The 21,212-nt window shown below is 37.9% G+C and overlaps 1 protein-coding gene across 1 annotated transcript; it reads left to right on the plus strand.

Moving 5' to 3' along the window:
• Nucleotides 1–1,020: 1,020 nt before the first annotated feature.
• Nucleotides 1,021–7,796, plus strand: auh (AU RNA binding methylglutaconyl-CoA hydratase). The gene is made up of 10 exons (XM_006797383.3): nt 1,021–1,272; nt 1,731–1,798; nt 2,480–2,567; nt 2,866–2,952; nt 3,314–3,406; nt 4,052–4,108; nt 4,379–4,566; nt 5,318–5,368; nt 5,550–5,597; nt 6,230–7,796. Exons 1-10 carry the CDS (start codon nt 1,044–1,046, stop codon nt 6,305–6,307), a joined length of 987 nt encoding a protein of 328 aa, XP_006797446.2. The 5' UTR covers nt 1,021–1,043; the 3' UTR covers nt 6,308–7,796.
• Nucleotides 7,797–21,212: the final 13,416 nt, after the last annotated feature.

Below are 21,212 nucleotides of genomic sequence, written 5' to 3' on the forward strand. Positions count from 1 at the left end.
ACATACTGCAACTACCACAGCCATGGCAATCAGGGGCGTAATTTCCAGGGGAGTTAGAGAGGTTATGACCCCCCCCCAATAATCATACCCAACCAATATCACCCCGCCCCCCAATAAAATTATGAATTATCTTGCGTAAATAGGCTGTTGATTTTCTTTACGTATTTAACTTATTACAAGCAAAAATATTTGCATGTTTAATCATCTGGAAATGTACCCAGATTTATTTATTTATTTAGACAAAAACAGAAACAGTACAAGTTACAAATGATTTGCTTTCCTGCTTTTGGCAATATCTCTAAAATGAGAAGCATTCTGTCTCAGAGGGGTGATGAAAAACTACTTCATGCATTTTTTAATTTCTAGCCTGGACTATTGTAATTCATTATTATCAGGTTGTTCTAAACCCTCCCTGAACAGCCTTAAGTTGATCCAAAATGCTGTAGCGAGAGATTCCCAGCCAGTCGTGGCAGATGCTGCAAATCCCTGAGCCTGGTTCTACTGGAGACTTCTTCCTTAAAAGGGTGTTTTTCCTTCCCACTGTAACCAAATGCTTGCTTAAGGGCCAGGTCTTTCTCGGAGATTAGATTTAAATCTCAATGACACTTTTTACTTAGATAAATAAAGGATACGAAGATTAAAGAGGGATGTCTGACTGCTGGAGTTTTCTCTGTGTTATTGTAATGTCTTTTGCCTTGCAAAATAAAGCACCTTCAGACAACTGTTGTTATCTTCCTCTATAAATAAAACTAAATTTAACTTTTATTGTCTATATAAACAGGGAACCGTATGAATCAAGTGTAATTGTCACGTTCAAAAAGTGAGTAATTATTTTCATCATATTTACTATTGGGTTTTAAAATTAGTGATATATTTTGCACCACATTTATAAATTAAGACAACGCGCGACACGGATAAAATAAAATTAAGAATTAAATTCAATATTTTAATTTTTCTGCCATGCAGACCGCAAATAAGTCATGTGATCTCATCACGTGACTGGGTTCAAAGTTGAAAGTCAAACAGCATTACAGCTCTTCGGTATGGCGGTCTTGGTAGGTTGCAGATCCTTTTGGCAATCTTTTCGCGTACAGGCAGCGCATCGACAGAGTGCGTGTAGGCTAGCCGCTGCCTTCTTCTCCAGGCGGTATGTTCTGTCTAACAGAGTCGTGCTTTGTCCTCGCCTGAACGGCCACGGTGCTGTTACGCGATACTACAGCTCCGACTCAAAGGATGACCTGCGCGTTAGATACCTAGACGGAGAAGACAGCGGTAAGTTCTTGTCACAGCCTGCATTACCTGCGAGTTTGTCAGGAGAAAGCTGGTGTTATTGTCGAAACGGAATTCCCAAAAAGTCAAAGTAAAAGGTGGCATTTACATCACTGTGTAACATGATGTCATCCTAGACCGCAACAAAACACCAGAAAAGGTTCAAATTCATTTAATGCAGGTACATTTCCCAAAATTAATTTGATAATCCCTTACCTTTAAGGCGAACAGAATGCAGTTTTGATATTGTTTACTGATAATGTTTAATAATTATGAGGAATTTCAAGTTAGTCGAATTTTCTCGAAAAGCTAGTGATAAATAAAAAAAATCATCATTGGTGATTAAATAAAAAAAAAAAAAAAGATGTTCATAAGCTCTCTGACCATCTCGGCTATTCAGTTTTGGTGACATAAACGTGTGTGGCGTGGTCAGTCAGCAGGATGTCACATCTATCTTTCAGGTATTGTCGTCGTTGGAATAAATCGACCAAAAGCCAAAAATGCCATAAGCAAAAATCTTGTGAAAATGGTATGTATTGCTATGTGCCTTTTAATCTATTTTTATTTTTTAAAATTATGGTTAGAACCAAGCAAACAATTCATAAGTTTCATCTAGGATTCTACTTGCCTGCACTACACATAGGCTTCTTTGTGCTTAGGTCATTCAGAGAGCTTGGCTACTTGGGTTATACATTATATGTAGTTATGGGTCATTGTGGCTCAGGGGCAGCGATCTTTTTTTCATGTGTGAGTGAATTTAGTGTAAAAAGTTTTCAAGTGGTTAAAGATCTAAATGCCAGTCAGTACTACAATTTCCTTTTCCACTCTTCATCTCCTCTAGTCACAACTTCTATAAACCATTTAACTTTCTTGATGTACAGTTTTAAAATTAAACGGCTTTAAGATCTGGAAGGAGTGCACACTTGTCTCTGTTCACCAATAACAGCTAACTATGACTAAGCTGTCCATGTCGTTTATGTCCTCATAAACCCAGTAACAGAAAAATAGACTTCTACTCTTTAAATATCTGCTGAGCCTAAGCACTCAGTAGAAACTTAAGAGCTCAAAAGTATTTTACTAAACTTTTAATATCTCTTAAGTACTAGTTTATCCTGAACTGTGCTTCAAGTTATTTATTTTCAGTTGTCATAATTTATAAAATGTTGACAGACATTTTTTGTTGTTGTTGGAAAACTTTTTTGTCTTTCAGATGTTTGAAGCTGTGGAGGACATCAAGAAGAATAAAAAAGTGCGCAGTGTAATTTTATGCAGTTTGGTTCCTGGTATATTTTGTGCAGGTATACTGTCCTTGCTAATTGGGCTATTTTCTTTTTGAACCATAATTGGAAAAATAATAATAACATAAAAAATGCTCTACGTTTTACTTGTCATTCTTCAGTTGTTGATAAATTCCCACATCACTATGATCCGGAATCTGAAATACCCATCTTGGGTCTTGTGAGCGAAATTCGGCTTTAAATTCAGAAACGGTAGCAGATGCCAAAACTGTGTGTGCTGGTAATGCACTCCTCTGCTGTATGCCTCAGGAAGCCACTTACCTCTGGCTGAACGCTTTTCCTTTGTGTCTATTGGCAGGTGCAGATCTGAAGGAGAGGGCCAAGATGCACCAGAGCGAAGTGGGACCATTTGTATCCAAAGCAAGAGCCCTCATTACAGAGCTAGGTAAAGTCTGAATCATGCAAAATTAATTCGTAAATTGTTTATTTATTGAGTTGGAAGTGCTTTAATGGTTGTTTGAGGTTCATGCCACACTTGTGGATTTAATGGCTAAGGACTGCATTTACACATAGCGCTATGCACAAATCTCTACTTAAACTGTTCACACAAATAATTTATGGACAAATCCTACATTCATAAATATTTATTTACCACAATTTGTAAGTAATGTGACTACATTTTGTTTGAACCAGTACTTTTCTTAAATTCAGTTCACTTTTTGTTATACATGGCAGTTCCCAATGATGGTCAGTCCTGTATAAATACAGTGTGCATCTCCTTGATTGATAGATCATTCTTTTCACAGGAAGCCTGCCAGTACCAACAATTGCTGCAATTGATGGTGCTGCCTTAGGAGGAGGTTTGGAAATGGCCCTTGCTTGTGACATCAGAATTTCCTGTAAGACTCAGAGGACTTTACTTTGAGTTAATAAATATGGCTGCTTTGCCTGTGTTTACTAATATGACATTAGTAGGGCCCTATAGTAAACCTAAAAGGGCTACACTCCAAGGAATGTATGAAAATCAAATATATATTATGAAATGTGTTTGTAGTACATTTTACAACTTTTCTAATCTTTGAGTGAGAACCTGAGTTATGGCATGCTGCTAACACGGATACTAAACATGCAGTAGAATATATTTTAACCAACTTAAAAATCAGTTTAACTGTGGCTTGAATTTAAAGTTTACTTGGGACTTTAAGCTTTACTTTTATGAAGATCTGAAGCACTATTGGTCTCATTAAAAATAAAGATATGAAAAAAAAAGTTTCATAAATGCTTTCTTAATCCGATGTGTTTGGGAAATTTTGCTGCACGTTTTCCAAAGCCACTAAATGCTGCTAAGAAAAGTAGTAATTCTACCTCAGGATTGACCACTTGTGATTGGTTAGTTTATGTCACTCTTAAAATACATTAATATGCTGAAATGGAACAGAGTTGCAGTTCTCACTGTTCTTCACTTTAGTGGTTTTAATGTTGTGTGTTAAGAGCGTACATCAGTAGTTGTGGTAGTAATAATTTTTTCTCTTTAATCTATCTAGCCAATACTGCCAAAATGGGACTAGTTGAGACAAAACTTGCAATTATTCCTGGAGCAGGTACAGCATGTTTTATTTCATTTCTTTGTAAATTTTGTAGTTTCATTTTAAATTATGTTGTCTATAAAAATGTAGTGTGTAGACAGAGCACTTACTAGATTTAGAAACCTTGGGAAAATAACTTTGGGGGATTGTTTCCACAACTCTTTCTATAGTTTCTCCACAAGGTGGTCATTTTTACATTGAATTGCTACTACAGATGGAGGGCAGTATCAGTGTATCAGTGGGTGAGGCCATATTTTATCCAGGTTTCTCCTGTGCCCTGTGCAGGTGGTACACAACGTCTCCCTAGGGTGATTGGCGTCTCTCTTGCCAAGGAGCTCATCTTTGCTGCACGAGTGGTTGATGGAACACAGGCGCAACAAATGGGTCTTGTCAGTCATTCTGTGGAGCAGAATGACAGTGGAGATGCTGCCTACTTGAGGGCTCTGGAGCTTGCACGGGAGATTAACCCCCAGGTAAGAAGATCATGTAACTGATAAGCAGATCTTTGTATCAATAATTTCAAGACCCTATTTTTACAATGCACCCTTACCCAACTGGACACTACTCCTTCGAGGTCTGCTTGTTGCGAAATGTGAGCACTCCATTGCGACTGTTATTTTTAGCTCTCTTTCAAAATTGCTATTCTAAACACCTGAATATTCCACACTTGTGTTGCATGCCAGATTTCATCCTCTCTGAAAACAGAATCTCTCAGCTTGACTTTGGGAAAGTGGACAGTCTCAGTGATTCAAATTACAGATAGTGAGTGGTCTTTGTGCTGGTATGCAAAGTCTTCTGTTTTATTAATGTAGTGAGAGCAGTTCAGTTCAAGCTGTTTCACCCATAGTTGTCCCCTAGAACTCATCATGTTGCAGTAGAGCTCTTACAATGTGACCTAGGGGATGAAATTATGGTGCACAACCCTATAAATTTGTAAGAAAACTACAACCCTGGTGCTGGTTGGGCTTCTGCTCAGTTGTACCTTCTTCAGGCTTTGTCCCTGAACACAGCAGTTTAGACGTGGTCAAAAAAGGGCTTGAGGTGTTTAGTGCCAAATTGAAAGGATACATTTTTGTTTTCTTTGATCGTTCATATTTTAAAAAATGAACATTTTGTGCAAAACAACCTGACTAAAAAAAAAAACAGCAAAACATTTTCTCATATTAACCTTTTCAACCATAGCATATAAAACGTATATACATTTTTGATTTTTTGACTCCACAGGGCCCAATTGCAATAAGGATGGCAAAGTTGGCAATTAACCAGGGGATAGAGGTAAGTGTGGTCAGTGGATGGGTGCCTTTACTGTTCTTTATTTTGTTTGTAATTCTGTAATAAAATTTACATTTTCAAAACTTTACACCTTTTAAAGCTCTTCAGTTTAACTCTTTGTGGACAAAGATATTTTTTTGGCTGTATTGCAACCCTAACTGAGAATTGCCACATTCCCTTTCAGGTGGATTTATCTACAGGTCTGGCAATAGAAGAGGCTTGTTATTCCCAAGTGAGTAATGAAAAAGTGTGATTGTGCAGGTGGAAGATTGTTGGCATTAACGAAAGGTAGAATGTGAGGGTCAGGAAAACCTTATGTTATTCATCTCAATTATATAAAGTAGAAGAGGCTAGAGGCTATACTGCCCACCTCTGACAGAGATGTCTCTTATTTGTTATTACAACCATTTATTTCTTGCAGTAAACTGAGCAGTTTGCAATGTTACAGAGTTTTAGTGACATTTGTACCTGGAGATCTGTGCATTTAAAAAAACAAAAAAACAGGAAGGAGCATAAAGGTCTCTGTACCTTTACATATCACTACCTTTTAAATGAAAAACAAATAATAAATCCCCCCTATAATAAATCTGGCAGAGGGATTGTGTCATTCACATTTTAACCTTTGCAGGTGCAAAAAGGGTTTTACTTGCATACATATATGACCCCAACTGCAATTTTTAGTTGTAATTCCTGCAGTTTTACATATTAACAGAGTGACGGTGTATTTGTTCTGAGTGTTGGCTAGGGCAGAAAAAAACCTATCTAACCAATAGGGTATTGTGAAACCATTGGAAGGGTAATTTGTGTCTTTTGTATATACAAGAACACAGTAGTGGTCTACTCACATGCTTTTGGTGTTTTAAGGTGATACCAACTAAAGACCGTTTGGAAGGCTTGGCTGCTTTCAAGGAGAAGAGGCAGCCTCAGTTCAAAGGGGAATGAAGTCATCGTTCCAGAATCGATCAGTTCTGCCTTCAGCTCTGCTACTGTTCACTGCTTCCAACATAAATTACGGGTCAGACTGAACTCGCCAATACATTAGCCCATACAGTACCCATAGGATAGTTGACAGCTGGACCTTAGGGGTTATTGTGGGCTGATGTTTCAGGCTAAAGCACTTTCTGACTTTGTCAATTCAATTCACTTTTATTTATATAGTGACAGTTTATGACAGCAGTCACCGCAAGGCGCTTTAAATTGTAAGGTAAAGACTTTACAACTAACCACATTAAGATTTGGAGAAACAAAGCAAACTAACCCAGCTAAGTTAAATGTGTACTGCTGTGTTCATGTCTGCATAAAACAGTTTTTCATTCACTTTACCAAAATGAAGCGAATGGAGATGCTTTGATTTCTTACTTTTGGGGCTTCAATGTGCTAGTAACAAAACATCCTTCAGATCAACTGGTTGAAAATCATTGTTGTTTTTCTACAAGTCAGTTTTTGGTGCCAAATTAATCTGATTAATTAAAAAAAAAAAGATTAAAAAAAAGATCTGAGCAACTTGATTACTGCTCAGAGCTTGATACGTTTCCACATTTGTTTCATAGCAAACCTGATGATTTGGCTTATATTGATTAAAATAATGGGATACCTGCTGTCCTCATTATTTGTAACTGGCCATGTTCATTATGACTGTCCATCATTAATGCTTAAACTATTTTGTTTACGTGTCGTCTTTACTTTCTGTCCAATTTTGTTACTTAATACAAACCTTCTTTAAACACATGAGGGGTGCTTAAAGCTTACACTGTCTGAAACGATCTGAAATGGGCTTGTCTCCCTTTACAGCAACTTTGTTCTGATTGGCTATCCCTTGAACAGGACAACAGTGGGTTGTGCTTCTCTGCTGAAAGCCAGAGCCACACCTGAGATAATGATATTAAGGATATCAGTTCTGACATCATACAAAGCTAAGAGTAGAGCAAAATGCCTCAAACCTATAGTTTTTAGTAGTCTAAAGCCAGATCTTTTGGCTTATATTGATTCAAATAATGGGATACCTGCTGACCTCATTATTTGTAACTGGCCATGTTCATTATGACTGTCCATCATTAATTCAAGAAGTGAATATGACAGAAAAGGAAAAGCAGAGTAAGTCCCGGGGAGACCGGAGAAGCAGCATGTTGAATGTGAATTTAAATGCATCACAGAGCTCACTACGAACTCCAAGTCACTTAATTATTTTTAACGTATACTACATTGAAAGATGAGTGGGTTTTCTTGCAGTATACATCTGTCCATAGTACTGCTGGAAAGGTCAAAAGCGTGGGATTTGAATGACTCTACACACATCACAAGTCTGTTTGGTTTTTAGTGTATCTGCAGAAATTGAATACATTTTCAGTTTGACTTGAGAAATGTGAACTACACTTAAAACTTTTTTTAATTGTATTCTGAAATAAAAAATAAAAAAGGCTTATCGGTGTAACTTGTGTTACTGTGGTTTTTATATAAATGATATTAATTTTAAACGTGCATTAACACAGTTTTGTTAATCATCAACTTTTTGGCTGCTACCTTCAGGAGTTTGCATTTGCTCTCATCTCACCTTATCCCTAGTATCCTTCCTTGTTACACCATTCCTCTGCATACCCGGTGTCACCACATCCATGAATCTTCTCTGTGAGTCCGCCCTCCGCTTGAGCTGTCATATTGATATACTTGCTTTAAATTTTGTAGGCTTTTTACCTTATAAAGTGAACTAAAGTCAACTGAAAAAATTGAATTGTCCTATCCATCTTGATCGCTCACAGTGAGTGTCTTAACATTTTTACTCTTGCCTCTTATCTTCAGCCACCATCCCCACACCATACATCATAGCAGGTGTCCCTCCCATCTTGTAAATTTCCCTTTCACACTTGCTGCTATCCTTCTGTTGCAAATCATCCCTACTGTTACTACAGATCAGAGTGGTGCTTATAAACACCTTAGACAATGGAGACTCCTGCCTGAGTTCATCTGTCAGCCTGTCCAACACCTTTGCAAATAAGAAGGGGGGATGATGTAATGTAATACCACCTCCACCCAGAACACTTACAGTGGCTTGCAAAAGTATTCGGCCCCCTTGAACTTTCCCACATTTTCTCACATTACAGCCACAAACATGAATCAATTTTATTGGAATTCCACGTGAAAGACCAAAACAAAGTGGTGTACACGTGAGAAGTGGAACAAAAATCATACATGATTCCAAACCTTTTTAACAAATAAATAACTGAAAAGTGGGGTGTGCATAGTTATTCAGCCCCCTGAGTCAATACTTTGTAGAACTACCTTTTGCTGCAGTTACAGCTGCCAGTCTTTTAGGGTCTGTCTCTACCAGTTTTGCACATCTAGAGACTAAAATTCTTGCCCATTCTTCTTCGCAAAACAGCTCCAGCTCAGTCAGATTAGATGGACAGCGTTTGTGAACAACAGTTTTCAGATCTTGCCACATCAATTTTATAACTCTGACCATCACTAGATCTGCTTTCTGGACCATCGGATGCTGCCTCTCCTATATGGTTTCAGTTTGTGAAATAGTATTTCTTTCTTAATTTCTTTTGTCTTTTTTACACTTTTTATACTTGCCTGTTTCAGTTTATCAAACAAATTTTAATATTAAACAGAGATAATTTAAGTTAATATAATGCAGATTTTAAATGATGATTTTATACATTAAGGGGAAAAAAACTATCCAAGCTGATATGTAAAAAGTAATTGCCAACCAGACCTAATAACTGGTTCTGCCATCCTGCTAAGCAAGAACTGCAATCAAATATTTGCAATACCTGGCAATGTGACTTTCACAGTGCTGTTGGGGAATTGTGGCAGACTCTTCTTTATTGAATGTTTTTACTTGGTGGTGCATTTCAGATCACTGTCCTGCTAAATAAACCAAGTTCACTTGAGTTACAGGGCATAAACTGCTGGCCAGACATTCTCTTTCAGGATTTTCTGGTAGAGAGGACAATTCATGGGACTGTCACTGCAAGTCATCCAGGTCCCATAGCAGCAAAGCATAGACCATCAAACAGCCACCACCATGTTTGACCATTGGTGTGATGTCCTTTTTATGAAATGCTGTTAGTATTACACGAGATGTAATAGGACACAAACCCTCCAAAAAGTTCAGCTTTTGTCTCATCAGTCCACAGGATATTTCCCCAAAAGTATTGGGTATTTTGAAGATGTTTTTGCAGTAGTTGTTGCCTTAAAACTCTCCCATGAATGCCATTTCTACCCAGTTTCTTACTTTTGAATCATGAACACGGACCTTAACCTGAGGCCTGCAGTTCTTAAGATGTTGTTCTTAATTCTTTTGTGACCTCCGGGATGAGTCATTGATTACTCTTGAATTTTGGTAGGTCAGCCACTTGAAGGTTCACCACTGTTCCAAGAATTCTTGATTTGTCCATAATGATCTCACCTTAGTTCATTGGATTCCAAAGATTTAGAAAGGTTTTGTAAACCTTTCCAGTCTTATAGATGTCATTGACTTTGTATCTTATCTGTTCATACCATAATCTAAAGAAACTAATGATGTGTTACTTTGAGATGGTGTCAGTGAGTGTGGCTGGCCATCATCTGTAACCTGTTCTCTTTATGACCACTCAGTGTACATCTGTTTTCCTTTCTTCTCATTTATGACCACCAACTTCTCCTAAATATTTTAGTCACTGTTGAAGAGTAGTCCCAATTGGTCCCAGGATATCAGCAATTTTGTATTGAACTTGTACTAGCAACCATACCTATGTGTATTTGCCGCAGTCCAGCTTGCCTTTCTTTCTGCAACAAATACAGAAGATGGGTAAAACACTGTCATTATCCCCTGGAAGTCCCTGAAACCTAGTTATCAATGGATCCCACCTGTGACTACGCATCTCATTGTCCAGCCTTCACAGTGTTATGTGCAATTTCGTGGTTGTTGGTCTCTTGGGGGTTGAAGTCAGGGTTGACTCGGGTCTCTTTAGCATGGGAGAGGGTGTCTATTCTGGGTGTCGAGTGGTTCTTGGGCGCCTGGGGTCCTGTGGCCCTGATTTCAGCTCCCACAAAAATGGCTGGCCTGTGGTTCTCTGGTGCTCTTGCCCTTTGGCTGTGAGGGCTCCATCTAGGGCCTCCCTTCTTCTAATGCTGGGGTGGGCATGCAGCTTTTATTAATATGTGTGGCCTGGGGTCTTCAGTACTCTGGGGGTGCTGTGGATGGCCCAGGTCTCTTGGGTCTTTTTTCTGTCTGCATCTGGCTCCTGGGGGCATTATTGTGGCCTCACCTGTTGGTCAAGTTACTTGAAAAAGTAATTAGTTACTAATTACTTCTCCAAGAAATTAATCCCATTACTTTACTGATTACTCATTTTCAAAAGTAATTAGTTATTGTATTACTTCGTTACTTTTTTAAAACATGATACACAACCTGAATAAGTTATAAAGCGATAGCCCTTTCAGGCCAATTCTATTTTTTCTGCATAATCCATAGGCTAATTATAGTTAAGGTTGAAGCATTAATTAATGGCAGGACTTCTTTGAGCAGTTTTGTAGGAATGGGGGTCTAAAAGACACATTGATGGTTTGGAGGAAGTATTTATTGAAGTTAACTCATAAAGATCAGTTGGAGAAAAAGACTAAATGAATATCAATGGTACTGAAAGTAGCTGTAGATAATGTTACATCTGTGAGATGATTATGAGTATTTTTTTCTCTACTGGTTCAAATTGATATGTCAAAATTTGTGAACAAGTTCATGAAGTCATTCCTAGTTGGTTGGCTCAACACTTGGCTCAATGGTGAATAGTAAGATGTTCTAGCCTAAGGGAGCCCTCCCTTAGGCTAGAACATCTTACTATTCTTATAAAGCAAAATACTATTTCTGCAGGCTCTTTCCCTGGCTGCATGGGTATCATTTGCACCACTTACTGGACTATAACTGGAGAGCTTTCTCTAACAAACAGATTGAGCTTCTCTGCCAGAACAGATACAGGAAACCTGTCATGTATTATACAATATCTCTCTACAGTGCAGCAGATAATCATCTTGACTCCCACTTTAACTTTTTCCCTTTCTGATTTTGAAATATTTTGCTATGATGATAATCTTTATTATTACTACTATAGCAAGAGAATTTCCCAAATCTGGAATAAATGAAGTAGATCATATGTTAATTTCAGCTTTTAAAAAGTTATGTATAATATACATATACACAAGTGATTGTTCATGGTGGGTCTTCCGTTGACACATGAGTAAAGGTGTACTAATACACTAATATAGATGCATTAATAGCTAAAGTTTCACATACGGGGAATAGACATTTTTGTACTGGATTCAACAGAGATGATGCTTGTGGTTTGCACACTGCTGAGAAAAAGACATCTCAGTTTAGTTAACTTCAGTTGCAAACTTTTCAACATAGGAGTATGTTGTACCACAGAACACCACCACACCCAGAGTGAGGACTGAATGAAGACTTTTAGGACAGAGAGTTTTGGCATTGAACTCACAGCTCTTATAAATACATATGCCACAAGACCAGCCCCCAAAAATACTCCTGCTCAGAAGAGGGGTCGCAAAACTGACACTGTGCCTCTTTAGCAAATCCAAGTAGCTTTTTTAAAAAAGAAGGCTTTGCACTACTGCAGGTGTTAGTAAATCTGACCCTAAATCTTTGTTTAAAAAACAAAACAAAACATTGCACACTGTAGTTTCAACATGGCGGCCATCTGGGATTGCATTGTTAAGGAGGCTAGTGCAAGGTTATTTGGATTCTTAGCACACGGCATGTTTGTTTTCCTAGATCCTTATCAGTTTTCTTACCTACCTTTCGTTGATGACATTTTCATTGAAGTCATGGAAAAGAGTTTAGGAAAAGGAAGTAGGAGGGACTTTTGTAACATACCAGACTTTGTTTTACAGACTCTTACAAACATGCTAGACCTGTTTGTGCACCTAATACTCATTGTAGAATAGCCCAATAGGTGAATCTTCTCGCAGCTTCTCGGTAGGGTTTGCCGCCTTCCTGATTTCCTCTTTTTGTTGTCACACTTAAATATTTCAGATCATCAAACAAAATGGAATATTAGACAAAGATAACACAATTAAATTAAAATGCAGTTTCTAAATGAAGGTGTTAAAAGGGGAAAAACACTTTTGGAAAAACTGGAGAAAAAATTCCAACCCTGTGTGAAAAAGTGATTGGCTCCTAAACCTAATAATTGGTTGGGCCACACTTAGCACCAACAATAGCAATCAAGCATTTGTGATAATAGCCAGTGAGTCTTTTACAGCCCTGTGGATGATTTTTGTCCCACTCATCTTTGCAGACTTGTTTGAGCATGAACCATCTTTTATATGGTTAAAGGTCATGCCATAGCATCCCAGTTTGATTCACGTCAGGACTGCAACTCATCAGTCTAAAAGTCTTGGGGTTCATCAAGATATTTTCTGACAAAAGTGAGAAGAGCCTTTATATTCCTTTTGTTCAGCAGTGGTTTTTGACTTAGAACTCTCCATGCAGGCCATTTTTGCCCATCTCTGTCTTATGGTGGAGTCATGAACACTGACCTTAACTGAGGCAAGTGAGGGCTTCAGTTCTCTGGATGTTGTTCTGGGGTCTTTTGTGACCTCATGGATGAGTTGTCACTGTCCTCGCCATTTGTGTGGCAGTCACTTTTTCACACAGGACCATGCAGGTTTGGATGTTTACCTTTTAATAATAAAGTCCTCCATTTAGAAAATGCATTTTGTGTTTATTTGTGTTATCTTTGTCAATATTTAAATTTGATCTGACACATTTAAGTGTGGTAAACATACAAAAAAATAAAAAAATCAGGAAGGGGGCAAGCACTTATTCACACCATTGTATGTGGTGGTCTCGCTTTGCACAGCAGAATTTGTCATTTCCGGACCTGTAATCCACAATTATTGCTGTCTGTCATGAAGTGCAGGTAAATTAAAACAGAACAAAACCTCAACAGGAGAACCATATATGAAAATCAAAATGAAATAAAAATAAAAATGTTTTTATTTTTTCCACATTTTTTTTTAAAATGTATCATATTTATCTTAACCTCAAGAACAATCTACACAATCAATACATTTTTCTAGTACAATGATGGTGATCATCGGGCTCAGTCTGGGGGCGACATCACTGCACTTGCAGCCATGTCTTTTTTTCTTTTGCATCCTGTGATTAGGATTTGTTGTTTAGGGTTAAGTTAGGCTGAAGGTAGACATGCATTGCTTATGCTATAGAATAAGGGTAGTCATTTGTGCAAGGCTGTGAACAGACTGTTGAGGCCCTGGCCAGCAGTTATGTGCAGACCTGGCCTGTGGCTTAATGCTGCTTGCTCAGGGCCTGACAACAGACTGAACATCCCCACTGTGGCTGGCCTCCTTCCGGCAGATGTCCCAATTCTAAGCCGCGGGGAATCCCACCACAAGTCAGAGTTGCGTAAAGAAAGACCGGTTCCCCAATACTGGAAACCTGTACCCCAGACGCTTCTCATGGGAAACATCGAAGGTGCAAGTGTAACGGCATCCTTCACAGATTTCTTCTTTTTTTTTAAGGAACATTTTTTGTCACCGCAGGACAGTTTGGAAGATGTGGCTCTTCCTCCCTGAGCATGTTTTGTGGGGCTGTTTGCAACTGTTTCTTAACATGTGGTTTGGGCCTCAAATTGTCGAATTGAAGGCCATCTCAACAGTATTTACACTGAGCAAACACTTTAAAAATTTGTACAACCGAAGTAAAGCCAACATTAGAAAATATTATTAGGTAGAACATAGTTAGGTTTGTGATGTTGACTAAAACTATCTGCACCAAATTTCACTAGAGGGAAAAATAATATTTGTAATTTTTAAAAATTACAAATATTATTAGTCCATAAAACTGGATTAACTACAAATTATATCAGTTGCCAAGTTATGAGTCATTAATAGGTGTGTCGTGTATTATAGATATAAAGGCAATAATAAAGTTATGAGGAGAAGAAATCTGGAGCTCCTATTAGAAGGAATTTAAGAGTCAAGGCTCCTCTTTTCTAATAAAACAAAGGTAAACTTTAAAAAGCCATCTGCAGTTATAAAGGGCAACACATTACCTTAAAAGCAGTTATAAATCTTAATTGGGATCAGGCGGCTTCTAGAAGTTCACAGATGAGCTAAAAAGACAAATGAGTGCATGAAAACCCTCAGTGACATTCGTGGAGAATGAAGCAGTCCTAGTTCACTGGAATTGAAATGGGTCAGCAATCTGACATGATCGTCATTCCTGATGTGCAGCCCAATGAAGATGTTTAATGTGTGCAAAAACCTGCTACTTAACATCCTGCTTTTGAAATCTCTTTGACCAGATTAAGCAACACAAAAACCACTTGATGGATTTTTCAGAATTGCACATTGTACACAAAATCCACACAATCTAGTCTCTCAGTTTAAATTCCTGTCTTCTTTAAGCTCTGTTTAAAATACAGAGTAGATCTGTCTTATCCATTTTTCACCAAGTTTTTGGAACTAAACATAAGTAGCAGTGTCACAACGGACAGAACACCTTTTACTCGCTCCAGCTTTTTTAGTGGAAATGCATAACATTTGTGTGACCTGATCTTCCATTGTACCTCAGGTCATCTTAAATGATCTTACCCATTTTTGTTTCTTTGACAGCTTGCAACAGCTGTGGTGTTCAAGTTGTCAGTTTAATCAAATTTGACTCAAGCATTTACTTGAATGTATAAAGTCAATAGAGTTTAACAGTTAGAGATAAGAGGCAGTGTGTACCCAGTTTCTGTTTCTGACAGAAAATAAAAACAACAAAAACAAACACATAATAATAGGTCCAACAGCTGGGCTACTCTAAACCTACATAGTAAATTAGTTGCATCTCATCACTGGTCATTTTGAATAAGTAGATTGTCAAATTTAAGTACACCATAAAATATAAATGCTTTATCATTTTATTTTACAGTTGTTTGCCAGCTTTTCAATTGATGTCCAGTAAAAATGGACATCAATTGAAATGTACCAGAGTGAAAGCTATCTATCTCCTCTCATCTCAAACAGTAGTCTGTCATCAAGCTTTTCGCCTGTTTTGGCCCTTTACATCACTCCATCTTGTGGTCGTAGTTGGCTATTGCAACTGGAATTACACTTGCCTTGGATCCCATTGGAAACAGTAGTATGTCTACTTTTCACAGGCATTTCAGTTTCACATTATCAATCGCTTGTCAAGCTGAGAGCCAATCAGCTTTTTCTGGTTGTTTGTGCAGGAATCTGATGGGAGATTAGCATCCTAGACACTGGCTCTGCTTTTACTGCTCTGAGAAAAGTTACAAGCAATGGAAACAGAACTACTCTCAGTAAAATAGATAATCTTGTGTGATTTATTATAATAACAGAATCATCTACTTTTACTTGACCTTGGCCAAAATGTGTGTTATATAAACAAAATAGAGTGCAGAGTTAAAAAAAAAAAAAAATACAGTGATTCTATTAGCATGTTAGCAAGAAAAGTCTTGATGATGAGGAGAAGATGTCAGATCTTTAATAAAGCAGATAAGTGAAACAGGTGCTGGCACACTTGGCCTACTGTAAAAGTCGTTGCATCCGAGCAATAGAAACCAGATCCATTTTTGTACCTGTGAGTCTGGGGATTAACTGGCTTTTCTGCCCATCCCTAAGTGTCTACTAGAGAAACTACAGGTTTTGGCCATTTTTCCTTTTTTAAGTTCTGGAGGTTGACACTTAGTTCTGAGCTGAGTGCCACTTAATGACTTTTTTTTTCAAGAGGAAAAGTGTGGAAAAAAATAGGAGTAATGTCCTGTAATGTCAGCATATAATCTAACACTTTCCAAAACAAAAACAGTTTTATCTTATGATGCTCATATGGCCAAACAGGAATGTGACTAGGGCAATGTGACTGGTTAAATAATAATGTAAGAAGTTCAGCTGCATTGCCTGAAAAATTTAAAAGCTATCAGTGCAGACTACAGCCTTCGGGTCATGGTGTTCTGGAAACTAATATTTTAATCCTTCAGAAGTAAGTCAGTGAGAAACTAAGATGTTTGAATGGAATTCAAGCTAATGACAATAACCACTTGATAGCGGGTATGTTACCCAGAATATGTTGTGTGTGTGTGAGGTGTCCTCAGACACTTTTGTGGCTGTGGTTTTATGTGTTTCAAGTTGTCTTCACGGCACTTCTCTCTATAGGGTTGAGTGCTGTGTGACTGGATTAACTGTCAAGATCCAGAGACAGATTAACCTCCTAGGACCCGAACTCTTTCATGTCATGCATTTTTAATTTCTCTTTGCTATTTGGGCAGATTGGGACCTGACAAATGTAAAAACAAAGAATTACCAGATTTTATTTTACCTGATTTTTGTTTCTGAGAGAAATGAGATCCACATTTAAATTTTGATAGAGCAGCAGCAGCAGTATAATGTCCTTGTAAGTGGATATCAGGCCCTTGTAAAGCAAAATTTTGTATTTTGGTCTAGACAACCCAAAATGTGATGTCCACATATGTGGACCCAGGTCCTAGGAGGTTAAAAATTCAAATGAAAAATTGTATAACTAGTGTATTAGCAAAACACTTAATTAAAGTGGGGACATTTAGCCAACGAGGTAGGGCCTGCATCTTTTGAACTTGCCTGTTTGAAAACCAAGCATGGATTGAACGGGAATTGATAAGAATATAGCAATTTAGATTCCATTATCAAGATCACTTATTGATTTGATTCCATTAGTGATTATCTTATTGATTCTCATTGGGTTCTCATTAGCTCTGGTTTAAGTCACCACCATCATCATATTAAAGACATTACATTCATGCAAACTAATTACATGCTATGTGGTCAAATGTTTGTGTTGGTAATGGAATGTAGTGCACATATTATACAGAACACCTCTCTTAAAAGTAATGCAGTATGTTACTTAATCACGCCCAGGAAACATTAATTCATTGTACAACTTGTTATGTTACTTTTGCATTACTCTGTAAAATGTCCTGAAATGCACTGTCACATAATTACCATTTACCAATAATATAAAATAAAACAAATCCCTATTATAATGAGGACAGAGACGTGATTTTGTACTCCAGTAGTTAGGTATGAACACAAAGCTGCCAGAGATGCAAAAGCAAAGCAAGGATGAAACCATGAACAGGTAGAAACAGAAGCCTGACTGCTCATCCACTTGTTACCTGTCAAGGTCAAGTTCTGCTGCTCAGCTTTAGAATAGACCTGGCTTCTTGGCTAGCTTAGTGTTAGCATGCAGGTGTCTGTGCAGATGCTTGCAAAGAGCCAAAGTTTTTCTGCTCTGCTTCTGTAATAAAAATGAAATGAATGTCCATATTCATACTCCAGACTGACAGTAGCAAAGTCCAAGAACTGACACGTTTTTTCTGGATGCTTCTGCTATGATCATTTGTAATGTTTGGAGAGCAGCCAAACTGCGCTTTACACTTTGGAGTTGAAAGCACGGAAATCTTTATCTCTAATGGTGCCAGACTAATATAATGTAGTTTTATTATAGCAAAATTCTACTTATAGTGAATAAAACGAGGTAAGGACTTATATGCCATACATGCTTTGGTCAGGTTTAGTTTGTATGTGGATTATGAGCATATGCAGCACTGACTGCAGTTCACTTAGAAGGGGTGTCATAAAGTTTTCTAGAGACTATACAGAGAGCACTGACAATGTTAAAATGTCCAGAGGTCTTTAAAAAAACACTCTTTTGTCAGACTATATTGAAAAAATCTCGTTATAGATTTGATCAAACCTTTTGATGTAAGCGCAATATTGACTTTTATTTTGTCCTGATGGTTTGAGTGTTGCATCACCATTGCATTAGTCCCATCTAAACCCAGAATTCACCTTTCACTAACAGTGCATATGCACAAATGTGTGTGCAAACTTTACATATGAATGTTTCATGGATAAATGCATGATTTATATTATTTTCTTATATTCATTTGTTTGTGCTCTATGAACAACTCTGGAACTGCATTAGGCCATATGTGCAAACAAATAATCATCAGCCAAGAGCTTTTTGGAAACAAAATCTTGCAAAGACAAACCATTGCAAATAGACTGCATTAAATTCCCTTCCAGAGACTCTGTCTGTGTGTTCTGCTGGGTTCCCTTTGTAGTCATAAGTGTTATAGTGGCACGGTTAGCTCCCAGCTGGCACATCCCTTAATTCTGGGACCAGTTTGGCCAACAAGTTAATAATAATTTAATGGGGTATTATTTAGGCATGCGCTCATAACTGCTAAGGACATGTGATGTTTGTGCTGCACTCAGCTGTGACATGGGGTCGTCTGACACTGACTCAGGGGAGGAGGAAACGGTGAGCCCTTCTCAGGAGACCCCTGCTGGTTCACTCCTTGGAAAATATTTCTACTGGACCAATCTCAGGACCATACTCTACACTCAGCCTTTGACTAAGTAATAATGATGGCCAAATAGTGCACCCCAATGTAACACTGATATTTCCTAATCTCTTAATGACTATATTATATATATTATATTATATTATACAGACTATATTAAGTGAGTCATGACACGCACACAGAGGAAGAGCATACCCAGTTGTTGGTGTCAAAAAGCTGCTGGGATATTATTTTCCAGTTGGCTCACTAAAACTCAAAAGCAGGGAGCAGGGCATATGGAGTATGACAAAACTCTGGATGTATGTACCTCATTAGTCCATTTCACCGGAGTGCAAAGGGATATTGCTTTGTATTCTAGTGCATCCCGAGTCAGTGCCAGATTAATATTACTGCTTGTTGTGCTATGTTTAAGTTTAATTCCATTTTAAATACTTTATTTCTATTTAATGTTGAGCATCATACTCTATATATCACAGCTGTGGTGACTGTCCTTTAAAGACCAAATATCTGTGACAAAGAATTAGTTGTTCATGAACTCAGAAACACAGGTCTACATCTTGATTTTTCAAAAAGTATGTTAATATATCATTTTTAAAAAATCAGCTGAATTAAATGGCATGAGCAATGAGTGATGTGGTCAGTATTCACAGGGGATTCAAAATATAAATGAAAATTACCAAAACAGCTGGTTAAGCTTATTACATTCAGTCATTCTCATTAATCTGTTAATCTGAAAGTGCTGATGAGCCTGGACCTGCAACAAGTTTTTCCTGCTCCATCAATGTTGTTAGCAAGATGAAACTCATCTGTTATGATGCCAGATTTCTGAAACTTGTTGAGTTGCTACTGTGTTTCCACACTGCTTGTAACTGATGACAGAACAGTGAAAGGAAACCAGCAGCAGCTTGCCTGGCACTCTCTTCTCCCATCAGTATACCATAAAGCACCAGAGGGTTATCCACAATGTGGATGCGCAAACCACCAAAAACAAGCTGCTGATCTCTCAGATTGCCTAGCTCCAGTAATTGTTAACAGGAGACCGACAGCGAGCCCTCAGAGGCAGAGATGCCAGAGCTATGAGATGAAAAGTAAAATAAATGCAGCTTTCAGCGGCAATAGCCAAGTCTGGCCACAAGATGGCAGTATTGTGCATCCTCTTTAATGTAGTCTCCAGATTGAAGTGATTTGTCAAGTCACTAACTGGCTGTGGTAGATAGCTGCCCCTCCCTGAACCTGGTTGCCTGTGTAAAATCAAACACCTACAAACTCCTGTGTAAGAATAAGTCACTCTCAGGAGCTCAGTGGATTCCAACATGGTACACAATAAAGTGTGGTTGCTTACTCATCTACCTCGTCTGACCATCTGAAAACAGTCATCTTTGTTGTTTACAGGAAGATTATTTACCTTGAACCTTGCCAGATGTGATTTTGTAAAGCTATGGTCATATACTTAAGGCACTGCATAATTCAACAAGTAAAGGATAAACTGCATAATGCATCTATAACAACAGCTTGACTTCATAGTAGAAGAGCCGAGGTACCCAGCTTGCCCACCTGCAGTCCAGACCTTTCACCAGTTGGAAAACATCTGGTGTATCATGATACAAAAATGGAAGAACTGGGATTGTTGAGCAGCTAGAATCCTATGTCAGAACAACATTCCTCTGTCAAAATTCCAGCAACTGGTCTCCTCAGTTCACTGATATTTATAGGTCAAGAGGAGGTGGAGCTAAAGATAAACATGTCCTTGACCTAGCGTTTCTCATTTTAAACATTTGATATAGATAGAGAGCAGATAGTCTGTCTTTCACATTACAGTATGTATCTGTAGGTAATATAAGCAGACATTCATAGCTTTTCAATCCTCTGTTAACCATCTCCCTCTGTTGGCTTTTATTGGTGTCATTTGTGTGCATAATGCTCTAATTCTCTGATTAAAAAGGCCTCAGTAACTTCCAGATTTGAATCTGATTCCATGTCTTTTTCTTTTTGAACTGTTACAGATTTATATATAACTTTACTACCAAAAAATGTACCTGTAACCAAGAAAAAAACAATTATCACATCATAAGATGGCTTTGTAGTTGCTTCATCATCTTTCTTCACTTCCAATCTCTGTGGCACAGAGACAGTTGTTGATACCTTTGTTATCACCTTGTTTTAATCAGAATCCTAGGGTTGTGTGATGTGTTGCTGCCATGTTTCATTTCCACCAGTTTTTTAGAGTAATTTGTTCTGATTTGCCACAATCATCCGTACCAGGTATAGAGGCTTAAGATATTGGTACCTAAATAGATAGGTTTACTTTTGAAAAAGATTTGTAATGCATTTATGAAGCTCTAGCTCTAGTCATTTGTTTGCCACTGTTTTTCTGTTCAGGAAGTGGCTCAACAATCCATTTGAATTGTTCTACTTTATTGCTCTTAGCTGAGGTTTTTGTAAACAGCTAATGTTTCCTGACATCTCAATAACCAAAA

Source organism: Neolamprologus brichardi, chromosome 7, assembly GCF_056152115.1.
Source record: "Neolamprologus brichardi isolate AB-2024 chromosome 7, ASM5615211v1, whole genome shotgun sequence".
Lineage (NCBI taxonomy): Eukaryota > Metazoa > Chordata > Actinopteri > Cichliformes > Cichlidae > Neolamprologus > Neolamprologus brichardi.